This window comes from Fukomys damarensis, unplaced genomic scaffold (genome assembly GCF_012274545.1).
Source record: "Fukomys damarensis isolate Sample0158 unplaced genomic scaffold, DMR_v1.0_HiC HiC_scaffold_1, whole genome shotgun sequence".
Taxonomy (NCBI): domain Eukaryota; kingdom Metazoa; phylum Chordata; class Mammalia; order Rodentia; family Bathyergidae; genus Fukomys; species Fukomys damarensis.
The window spans coordinates 12,004,714-12,015,527 of NW_022900913.1; the positions used below are offsets into that span (position 1 = coordinate 12,004,714).

The 10,814-nt window shown below is 44.8% G+C and overlaps 1 protein-coding gene across 3 annotated transcripts in view; it reads left to right on the plus strand.

Moving 5' to 3' along the window:
- Positions 1 to 8,701, plus strand: part of Fbxl7 (F-box and leucine rich repeat protein 7) — a 372,113-nt gene extending 363,412 nt beyond the window's left edge. For all 3 annotated transcript variants that reach the window (XM_010631525.2, XM_010631523.3, XM_010631526.3), the window contains exon 4: positions 5,426 to 8,701. In XM_010631525.2, coding sequence (XP_010629827.1) covers positions 5,426 to 6,162 — 737 coding nt within the window. In that variant the 3' untranslated portion in view covers positions 6,163 to 8,701. The remainder of the gene's footprint in view (positions 1 to 5,425) is intronic.
- The last annotated feature ends 2,113 nt before the right edge of the window (positions 8,702 to 10,814 follow it).

Genomic DNA, 10,814 nt, shown 5'->3' on the forward strand with positions numbered 1-10,814 from the left:
AGGAAACGGCAAGGCTTTCTTACATTTCTTCCCCCAAGGAATTATGGAAAGAGAAAGCATTGTTATGTGGTGGAAACTAGTTACAAAACTTTGTGGCTTGGGACTGCTCACAGCTTTCTCTAGGTATGTTTTCTCTATAATTAAAAAAAAATGTACAGCAGTGTTCTTTAATATTCAAGTTGAGCATTTTATAAACACTTCATTTATTTTCTCAGTTTCAAAATGAATCATTTTGGAATCCTCCTCTTTGTTAAAGGGGCTTCCCATGCCTTCTTCACTCAGACTGCAAGCTATCATGCTCTCTCTCATAGGGTCATTTTTGAAATTCAGAAATGCTAAAACTGCTTTGGGTATTTGAGAATAGAAATTCTTGGGTTTCTGGCCTCAGTGATCCATGCTCCACCCCTTGATATCTCTCTTCTACATCAACTCGACCTGACTGATGGATTACATTTGTGAAATGCCTTTGCATATTTCTCAGTGTAAGGAGACACAATGATCTCTGGACACAAAGAATAAAATGAGAGCAACCAAGTTACCAAGTTAAAATACACAGAATCCCAGGTTTGGAAGAGATTTTTAGGTAGAGGAACCTGAGAGACTCAGCAGCCCATAAGGTTGGATTTACTATCCGCTTCCCTACCAGTCCCCTCCAGTCCTGAAGGAAATTTGAAAATGGTTGTGAAGTTACAGAAAGAGAAGCCAGAGGGCAGCCAAGCATCACTTCCCCATGGTCTGTTCTCCTTGGTTTTCACAGGTGGCCTCCCATAATGACTTCATTCTCAAGAGTGATGGACTTGATATAATACTCATCACTAGTTTAGAGTTTAAATCTCTAGAGGATGTGTGACCACCTCCCCATCCTTAGGCAGAAAATGCCCCTGTTGAAAGTTATCTTTTCCTAGAAGCCAAGAGTTGCCATCTTGATCTCTGGTTCTTTGTCAGTACCCTCTAATTCTGCTTGTTTTTCTGCAGTACAGAAGACGTGATAATCCCTTGTCCTCAGCACTTAGTGTGGTCCCTGGCACATAGCAAAACTTTATTTATTGCATTAAAAGAGTTGGAAGAAGAAAAGAGTGAGGGGAGAAAGCAAGATAATTCAACAAGGTCGAGGAAAAAGTCCTCCAAAAGTTATAATTATGGTACAAAAATAGTTTGGGGTGTTTTCCTCCATAAATGTATTTGTTAACTCTGAGATGGGCAGAATAATTGTCCTCTAAAGATGTCCGTGTCTAACTGCTGGTAAGAGGAACTTTGTAAGTGGGAATAAGTTAAGTGCCTTGAGATGGATGGGTTATACTCGATTAGCTAGACCTATTGGAAATATGGGATCTTTCAAAGAAGGAAGCAAGAGAGTGAGGAGAGAAGGGAGATACAAAAATGAGAATACAGAGGGTGGAAAGATGTGTTTTAAAGATGGAGGAATGGATCATGAGCTAAGGAACACAGGTGGCCTCCTCTACAAGCTAGAACAGGCAAGGACAGATTCTCAGCTCTGCTGGTCTCTTCACTTTTGCCTGAGACTTGTTTCAGCCTCCTGACTTCTAAAACTGTAACATAATAAAATTGCATTTCTTGGAGCCACAGAAAAGTTACCTTTTCAAGTCTTTGAATATTACTACTGCTAGCTGTAATATTTTATCATCATCACAGATAGTATTTTATTATCATCTTTAAACATCAATGGAATATATTATTAAAACAATCAGTTTTCAAAATATGAACTGTTAAAATTATTGCAAATAAAATTGTTTCAAATGGATCCTCTCCAGGAGATCCTCTTCAATGGCCATCACCTTTTATTTCTCTCTCCCCTATCTTATTTATCCAACCAGCAGACTCCTGTCCAGTTGATCCCATTATTCCAGGGCCTTGAGTCCATCCCCTCTCCTCTAAACTGCCTGCCCAGAGGTACCCTTCACCCATCACAGCCCCTCCATACAACCAAGGGTAGAAATTTTTCAAATTACCAGGCCAATCTTTAGTTTCCTACCCAAAGTCTCTAACTGTTCCGCATGACTTACAGCAAAAAGTCCCTCACTACAGCATACAAGACTCCTAAGTGAGGAGCCCTTCCCCAGGCCTCACTCATCCTTTTCCTGTGTACACTTGACATTTCCAGCTCCCTTCCTTTGGATTCATTCTGAGCTTTATATGGGCAGAAGTGAGGCATTTTTATCTTTGTAATTTATGGCATTGTAAGGACGTGAACAGAGGAGTGTCACAGACCTAAATGTTCATCTTTACCCCTAAATGACTCAAAGTTCCCATCGATTAAACCTCTAAACCATTTAGGAAGCAGCTGAAGTTTCCTCGTCTATACAAATGGAGATGGGAGGAGGGAGCAAGTTGATCCTGCTAAGTCTTCGCATGCAGGCTCCCTGAGACCCACGCAGCGAGCGCTCATAAATCACGGCTGCTGTCATCCTTGCTGTGCGTTCCTTCTTACTCACATCTCTAGAAGTCGGTGGCTGGTCTTTGCTGGCTGGGCCATCACACATCCCAAAGAAAGCAGAGATGTTACCCCAATACAGAGAGGAAATAGGAATGAGGATCAAATTTGTGAAAGTTGAGTGGAATCTGGAATGTTTTGAAGAATTCCCAGATGTTTTATTTCAACCCGTGTTGCTCATTCCCTGCAGAATAACATACAAACTTTAGTGATGCGATCCTGTCAGATTTGCCCCATCTTAGTTACCATTCCATCCTCCTCACTTAGGAGTCTTGTCACCCAAGTTCTACCTCTCTCCTCCATGGACTCTCCATGCTTTCTTGTCTCTCAGATCTGCCTTGCTTTGTTTTACTGTCATAGCTCCATATGTTTCTTTCCAAACTACTCTCTCTCTCTCTAACGTCCCCTTAGAGGTAACCATTCCTGAGCCTTCCGAATGCCAAGTGCCTGAATGCTTGTCTCCTGCTGATGATCTGCTGTGCATCTCTTGTGTGACCCATCGATTCTAGGTACATCCAAGTCCTTCTTAACTCTCTGTGATAAATGAAGCTTTGAATTCCCTGTCAAAAAAATTACCCTCACTGGAGATGTATTTCAGTGGTAGCTTAGCATCCTGAAGGCCCTGGTTTCTATCCTCAACCTCATGAAAGAGTGAACAAGACTTTCCCTAATCTGAGTATAAAAGTCACATACTTTTACTGAGCCTGAGATGCCTATACTTTCTTTAAATGAAGATTGAATTGAATGATTTCTAAGGGTTTTTCCATGTCTGTGATATATGAACGACTCATTAACATTATCTACCGAGCCATGAATCAATTTATTTTCTTTTTAGTTCAAAATTAGCAAATTGAGAATTAGGGCTGACCCTAATATTAAAATGATTGATTGATCTGAAATGATGCCAGCACATCAAAACAGCTTACTAAAACTGCACCAAAGTAATTGCTTATTAAATTTAAAGCCATTTTTTAAAATATAGTATATATTTCCATAAACTAAATATTGTACACTGGAGTGCAAAATATTTTGCTAGACATATGAAAAAACAAAGGAACCTAGAAGCAAAAGGGTAGGAATAGATTGATCACAAAATCTGGAAAAATAAAGTGCCTTCACATGCATCACAGGTGGACAAATAAAATTCCGTGTGAACAGTATGGCAGCCAGTCAGAAAGAACTCAAAGCATAGGGAGATCTCAGGGCTAAGATTGTTGGGCATTGATGAGCCTTCAGCAAACCACGAAGCCCACTGAGCAGCACAGGCAGCCTCTGCCAGCTGCATCTTGCTTGTCCAGTGTGGGTCTGTCTGTGTCACTCCATCCGGATGTTCTTAACTGGGTGGCATGTGACACCGAAGCCTTTTATCCCCAGAAGCTGGGTTTTATAAAAGCTCCCTGAGGGCCAGGGCTTTAGCTCACTGGTTCCACAAACTCCCTGAGCTGCTGGCCAGCAGGTGGGAAGAGAGTTCCCAGGAGCACTGGTGTGGAGCTGCTCAGAGGCCTTGGGCACTGCACTGAACGGCTGAGGTGTGGAGGTCAGAGGGGAGGCTCCTGGCAGTGGGAGAACTGCCAGAGGGATCTGAGAGGCACAGGCAAAATGTGAGAAATGCATAGGTGCAGTCCATGCAGGGAAATGAAGTGCACATATAATAATATGAACTATAGACATTTATTATTTACATACTATACATGTACTCTATAGTTCCTAAGGTAATATTTACTGAACTGAAATATACAATAAATGCTTTATATATTATGTAAGTATATAATTATATTCCATGTTTGTGTATCATATTATTTTTACACAAACTGTGTGTGTGTTTTCTTTCTTGTTGGTACAGGAGACTGAAGGCAGGACCTTTGCAATGAGCTATATCACCAACGTTTTATATTTTTTTATTTTGAGATTCAGTGTTACTAAGTTGCTCAGATTGGCCTTGAACCTGCAGTTTTCCTGCCTCAGCCTCCCAGAGGGCTGGGATTGAAGGGGTGTGCTGCTACAACCAGCTTGCTCACATCCAATTTTAAGTGTTTAGAAACAACATTTAGAGAGTCATCTAAAGATACTCTTCCCCAGCATTAGCATGTTTGTCTGTAAAATGGATCGTTTTAAGAATCGGTCAATAAAAAAAATCATGAAAATACTTTGTAAACTTCATACATCAGTACAATAAAAGGTGTTTATGCACCCACTCCCTGGGATGAGTGTAATCACTACATACTGTGAACATGCACTAGTGAAAGTAAAAATGTTGCAAATGAAGCAGACAGCACATAAGAATGTTTCAGTGTAGAGACACCTCAGCCAGCGCAGTCATACCTGTGACTGCACAGAATACGCGCTGTGCTCTTTGAGTGTCAGATTGGCAGCTCTTCTGCCTCAGTCCTAAGATGCAGAAGTTAAGCCTCCTGCCTGTGTGATGAGGAATAAAACGGCCCCAAGTGTGAGTTGTGAACCCAGTGCTTCTTTCTACCAAGCCAAGGTCATCTTCAAACTTTGCCCCAGCTCAGTCCTTCGGACCCGAGAGCTTGCCAGAGTGCGGTACAGCCTTGGCCGAGCTCCCGGGTCCTTCCAGGGACACAGCAGAGTAACCGCTCATGTAAGGAACATTTCCTCACATCTTCGTAGCTGCCCTGGAGCAAATGTGATGTCCCTGTGTGAGGACAAAGGAAGTGGCAAGACGGGTTTGCCCCATGTCGGCCAGTTGGTGACGGATTAGTAATTAAACTTGATCGATTCGCATCCAGAATCAGCCTGGTCTCTCAGATTCTGAAGTCAGTGGATTCCCTTAAGCACAAGTCATCAAAAATAGCCCCCAAATCACATGAGCGTGGGGAATCCTTCCTTGCGCCTTTCCCCGTAGGGATGGAGACAAAGAGGGCCCGGGGAGGGTTAGGCACTGCTGGCATCCCGCTGGCCCTCTCGCTGTGCCCGGGCTGCTCTGAGCATGTGTTCTGTCTCTCTGTGTAGGCTGTTCCAAAGTGACCTGCATCAGCCTGACCCGCGAGGCCTCCATTAAACTGTCCCCCTTGCATGGCAAACAGATTTCCATCCGCTACCTGGACATGACGGACTGCTTCGTGCTGGAGGATGAAGGCCTGCACACCATCGCGGCGCACTGCACGCAGCTCACACACCTGTACCTACGGCGCTGCGTGCGCCTCACGGACGAGGGCCTGCGCTACCTGGTCATCTACTGCACGTCTATCAAGGAGCTGAGCGTCAGCGACTGCCGCTTCGTCAGCGACTTCGGCCTGCGGGAGATCGCCAAGCTGGAGTCGCGCCTGCGGTACCTCAGCATCGCGCACTGTGGTCGCGTCACCGACGTGGGCATCCGCTACATCGCCAAGTACTGCAGCAAGCTGCGCTACCTCAACGCGAGGGGCTGCGAGGGCATCACGGACCACGGCGTTGAGTACCTCGCCAAGAACTGCGCGAAGCTCAAGTCTCTGGACATCGGCAAGTGCCCGCTGGTCTCCGACACGGGCCTGGAGTGCCTGGCTCTGAACTGCTTCAACCTCAAGCGGCTGAGCCTGAAATCTTGCGAGAGCATCACAGGCCAGGGCTTGCAGATCGTGGCGGCCAACTGCTTTGACCTGCAGATGCTAAACGTGCAGGACTGCGAAGTGTCTGTGGAGGCGCTGCGGTTCGTGAAACGACACTGCAAGCGCTGCGTCATCGAGCACACCAATCCTGCCTTCTTCTGAGGGGACCGCGCAGCTTCCGCTGAACAAACATGAACCGGACAGAATGTTCTGTAAAGAAAGCGCCGACACCCACTCTCAGCAGCCATTTCTTCCGGAAAGGCTCTTAGGAATCTGGCTTTTATTTTTCCTCATTTTTCACAGGCAACCGAGGTCAAAGTAATGGAGCGGGAGGGGACACTTTCCCATTACAGCAAACTGTGTTTGGGGTCTGGTCGTTTGTAGACAGTTGCCCTTCTCAGCAGGCTGATTGTGGTGTCTTATGCCCCACTTTCCTTTCGCGCACGCGCGCGCGCCCACACACACACACAAACACACACACACACCCTCCTGCACAGTGGCAGCACCCCCTCACTCCACCTGCAGAACAGCAAAAGGTATTCGAATGGTCACGCTCTCCAGAGCTGCTCAGCAAGATGCTGGATTGGCCTGAGCCCCATTCCTCAATCCCTCACCCGGGCAAACTGCGTTAAATCTTTCACAGCACCCTGCATATGCTAAAAAGAGCATCCCAGAGCTTTTCTAATAGTGCCTCATGTCAAGCAGCGTGGTGAAAGTGGAGACCTGCAGGCTTTTCCCAGTCCTGCCCTAGTTGTGCCACCTTGATCAATGCATTTTGCTTCACTGGGGCTTCGGCTTCCAGCATGGCATCTGAGGCCATTCCACTGGGGGTTCGATTCCTGGTCACTTTAGAACTGACAGAACAGAGGCAGCAATAAACAGACGAACCTTGAGAGAGAACAAAAATATCTATGTCTTCCTGTGAATGGGCAGTGGGCTGCAGAGTTTCTGCAGTGCCAGCTTCAGTGGGCAAGGGGTCTTTCCCGTCCTTCACTCCCATCTGAGCACTGCCTTCTAAGGCTGCCTGGACGTTGGTTAGTGGTTGAGTCTATAGCTGGATGTGGTGGAATCTGCAAATGATACTTGCTGCATCCCACACTCCACATTACCTTACCAAAACACCGAATGTCCCCTCCTCATCGTGGTGAAGCCCAAATCCCTCAGTCAGTGTCATCTTAGGAGTGTTTGCAAACAGGAAGAAAGGCCCAGGAGAATACCAGTCCTCCAAGGTTTTGCTCGTCCCTCTCAGTGCACATGTGGCACACATCAGGCACAGCTGTCCTGCAGCTCCTCTGTTCTTTTGTCATTCAGATGTGTTTTGACTCTTTGCATCTATTTATTTCTTTATGTACCAGACTTCATCACATGAAGCCTCTTGGGCTTACATTTGTAAGTGTTTAATTGTGCAAATCCTCACCTTGTGTGTCTCCTCCTTGGCTGTCTGCATGTCTTCCTTTAGAGAATGCAAAGCAGACTTCTAGGTGCTTAACTCCTGTTCCCCTAGAAGTGTCAGACAACAACAACAAAAAAAGCAGCACATTGATAAGATGTATGCTGATCCACCAACCAAGCCCTTGGAATAGAACATTTAAATGATTGCAAAATATGAATTTTAAGTGGATGGAACTGAAAAATGGACCCGTTGGGATAGAAATCAATTTGGTGACCTCATGTATGAGAAATCAGGTAGCCAGAAGAAATTTCATTGATGGTTTCCATGCAGTTCTGTTGTCCTCTGTTAGTAAGTTGAGGGCTGTTGCCAAATTAGTCTCCAGCCACACCTCTCCCTCATCATTGCTGAACAGCCCATTCGTTTCCTTTTCAAAGGGTTCCCCATCCAATCCCAGAGCGAGCGCATCCCCGAGGCAAGCGTGCTAGATGTGTTTCAGGTGTGCTTCAGGTTGTGCTTACACACTTCTTGACAACTGCACTCCCACTGTAGGCTCCCGTGCGTGTGCACTGTTGTGTTGGGAAGGAAAAGTTAGAGATGAGATAGCCTGTGTGCAGGAGGTTTCTTTCACATGTCCCAGGAAACGTGGCTTCCTGAGCAGCTGCCATCACCTTCAGCTGGAGTGTGCCGTGGGGAAAGTGAACTGTTTGCTTGGGGATGGTATTTAGTGATAGCCACAGGGTTCCGAACCTTGAAAGTCAAAGGTAGCATTATTTTGCTCTGTGTCCTGTGGCCCTGCTCAGAGTTTCTGAATTTCAGAGTCACAAAGGACTGTTCCTAACCTTTGACACTGGGCTCTTCGAAATTAGCTGGTGTTCACTTCTCAGAAGGAGAAGGGAGTTTTACTTCCTGAGCCACTGACCGTCACTGTCACCGGCACCTGACCCCATCACCCAAGCTGTCTTCCAAGCATTAGAGGAAGCCAGCTTTTCATGCCGCCTGCCCCACACATACTGCCTCCCAGGTTCTCCCTTTTCCTGGTCTCCTCCTCTTCTTTCTACTCTCCCTTGGAGTATGAATCTGGAACAGAGGTTACTGGGGAAACAGCACAGCAGATGTTTAGAGACCAAGCAGAAGGCCTCTCTAGGAAACATCTCTGTTTTAAAATATTGCTTCCTTCCTGGCTCTGCTAAATTGAATGCTCATTGTTGTTGTTGTTGTTTTTGAATTCTAATGTTCAAATCACTTGTGCTGTATGACTCTAGAAAGCCTTAATTTACTACCACCAAGAAATAAAGCAATATGTTGGTAATCGGGCTCTGTTTTATTTTTAATACCACTGCCAGAGATGAGTGGTGGGGACACTTACAGTTATGCAGAGAACTTGCTATGCATCGAAAGAACAGACAAGCTAGGTTGCTGCTTCTATTAACCCTTTAGAACTGGACCTAATGCCTTTGGCTTAAAACTAGCAGGTAAGTGAAAAAACATTACCTTCTTACTATAGGTCATCAATTTCTTAACCCGAACTTTCAGTGCAAGATTTAGAATTCATACTTTTGCATATTTTAGAAAATTATACATGGCGTATTTTGGAACACTTACAGTAGAGTCTGGGGCAGCACACTTAATCAGACATATTAATATTTCTGCAGCAGTAGATATGAAGAGCCATTCTGCATAAGAGAATCCCATACTACAAATAACCTTGCATTAATTCAGGTCAGGTTTTGTCACCACATTTTACTGGACTTTCTGGATTTCAGAACTGTGAATGAATAGTTATGGAGTTCAATACACTTTACTCTGGCCCTGATTACAACTACTGGAGAATTATTAGAAATTATGATGCCCAGCAGTTGATATTGACTACAAAAATCCCATACATTAGAAGATTAAAACCTAGAAGGAGAATATGTCGAGCTTATCTAAAAGGAAGAAGTGTCAGTCATTTGGGAGAAGAGAAACATTAAATCCTTCCCTCCTCACCCACACCTTAAATCTGAGGATCAGGTGTGGCAGAAAGCCAGTGATGCTGGAAAGCTAAAGAACTTCATCCTTAGGAACTACAAACTCTGATAGATATCAGTGATAAATGTATCGGTCCTGAGCCTTCTTTTCACTCTGTGTTTCTTTAACAACTCTCACAGAAGCCTAGAGCACTGCTGATTGCCTGGGGACATTCATTTCAGGTTGTTGAACGCAATTCTTGTCAAGATCTCAGAATGAAGGTAGCAGGACGTAAACGTCACTCACCTTCGAGGTTCATAACTTCTTAAACTGGCATTCACAAGCAGGAAAGATCTTTGGGATCTTGAATACCTATGAGGATGCCAAATGAAGATGAGAAGGGGAAAAGTTATAGTGTAAATGGCCATGGGGAAGTCAGCAAAAGTGGCGCATTGTTTAATAGTCAGCAGTCATGCTCAGAGAGCAATTAATTAGAAGAAATGCTACACAGAAGACAGTACAAACATGGAAAACTAGATCGATATTGCAGTGAAAATGTTCGCCAGAAAACTGGTAAAACAAAATTAGTTTTCCTCTTCTATGTCCATTGGCTCCTCCTTTGAACTGTATATTAGATGTTCTCCTGCAGCAGGGAGAGATACGGTAAGGGCCAGGGTGTCTGTCATCATTTGTCTACAGCAGACGTCACTACGACTCCAGACCACAGCTCTGGTTGCTCAAGAGCAACTTGGACGAGTGTCATTGGGAGGGCAACCAGGGGAGCAAAGCCATTCATTCCCGTGAGGTGCAAAATACTCTCACACACACTCTGACGGGGAACTCTGCATCCGGAACTGCACCTCGGAGCTGCTCATCACTCATTTCCTCTCGCGAGACATCGTCTCCTAGGGCCGCGGGCCCTCCTCACTCTCTCAAGTCTGCTGATCATTTGCATGTGAAACTATTCAAGGTGAAAGAACATCTTCATCTGAGACCTGTGCATCATGATTTGTGACTGCTCGGTGCCCACCTTCTGCATATAAAAGCCTAATTCGAGGGACTTTTCCCCTAAAAGGTGACCCTGCACCTTGTCCTCCTCTCTTTACGTTTTTATCTTGGTAAATTCCATTATGGCAGGACTCCCAGTGCCAGAATAGTACCAGGATCCTAATAAACACTTGTTGCATTAACGAATAAATATTGGCTTGCTTTTTTTATATTCACTCCCTCGCCCTACCTTATTGCACGCTATTATTATTATTATTTAATCGGAGTTCCTTTAGGGTGAAGATGCCGTGAATATTCTGTTCATGAAGAAAGATGATTGCAATCTTTAATCTCCATCATGGTGATCATCACATGCACCAGGTAAAATTTGGACAAAGTTATCTTATCAGAGTAGAATTCAGTAGCTGAGCAGCTACAAGGACAAATATTACAAAACACAGAAATGACTAGTTAGAAATAGATTGAG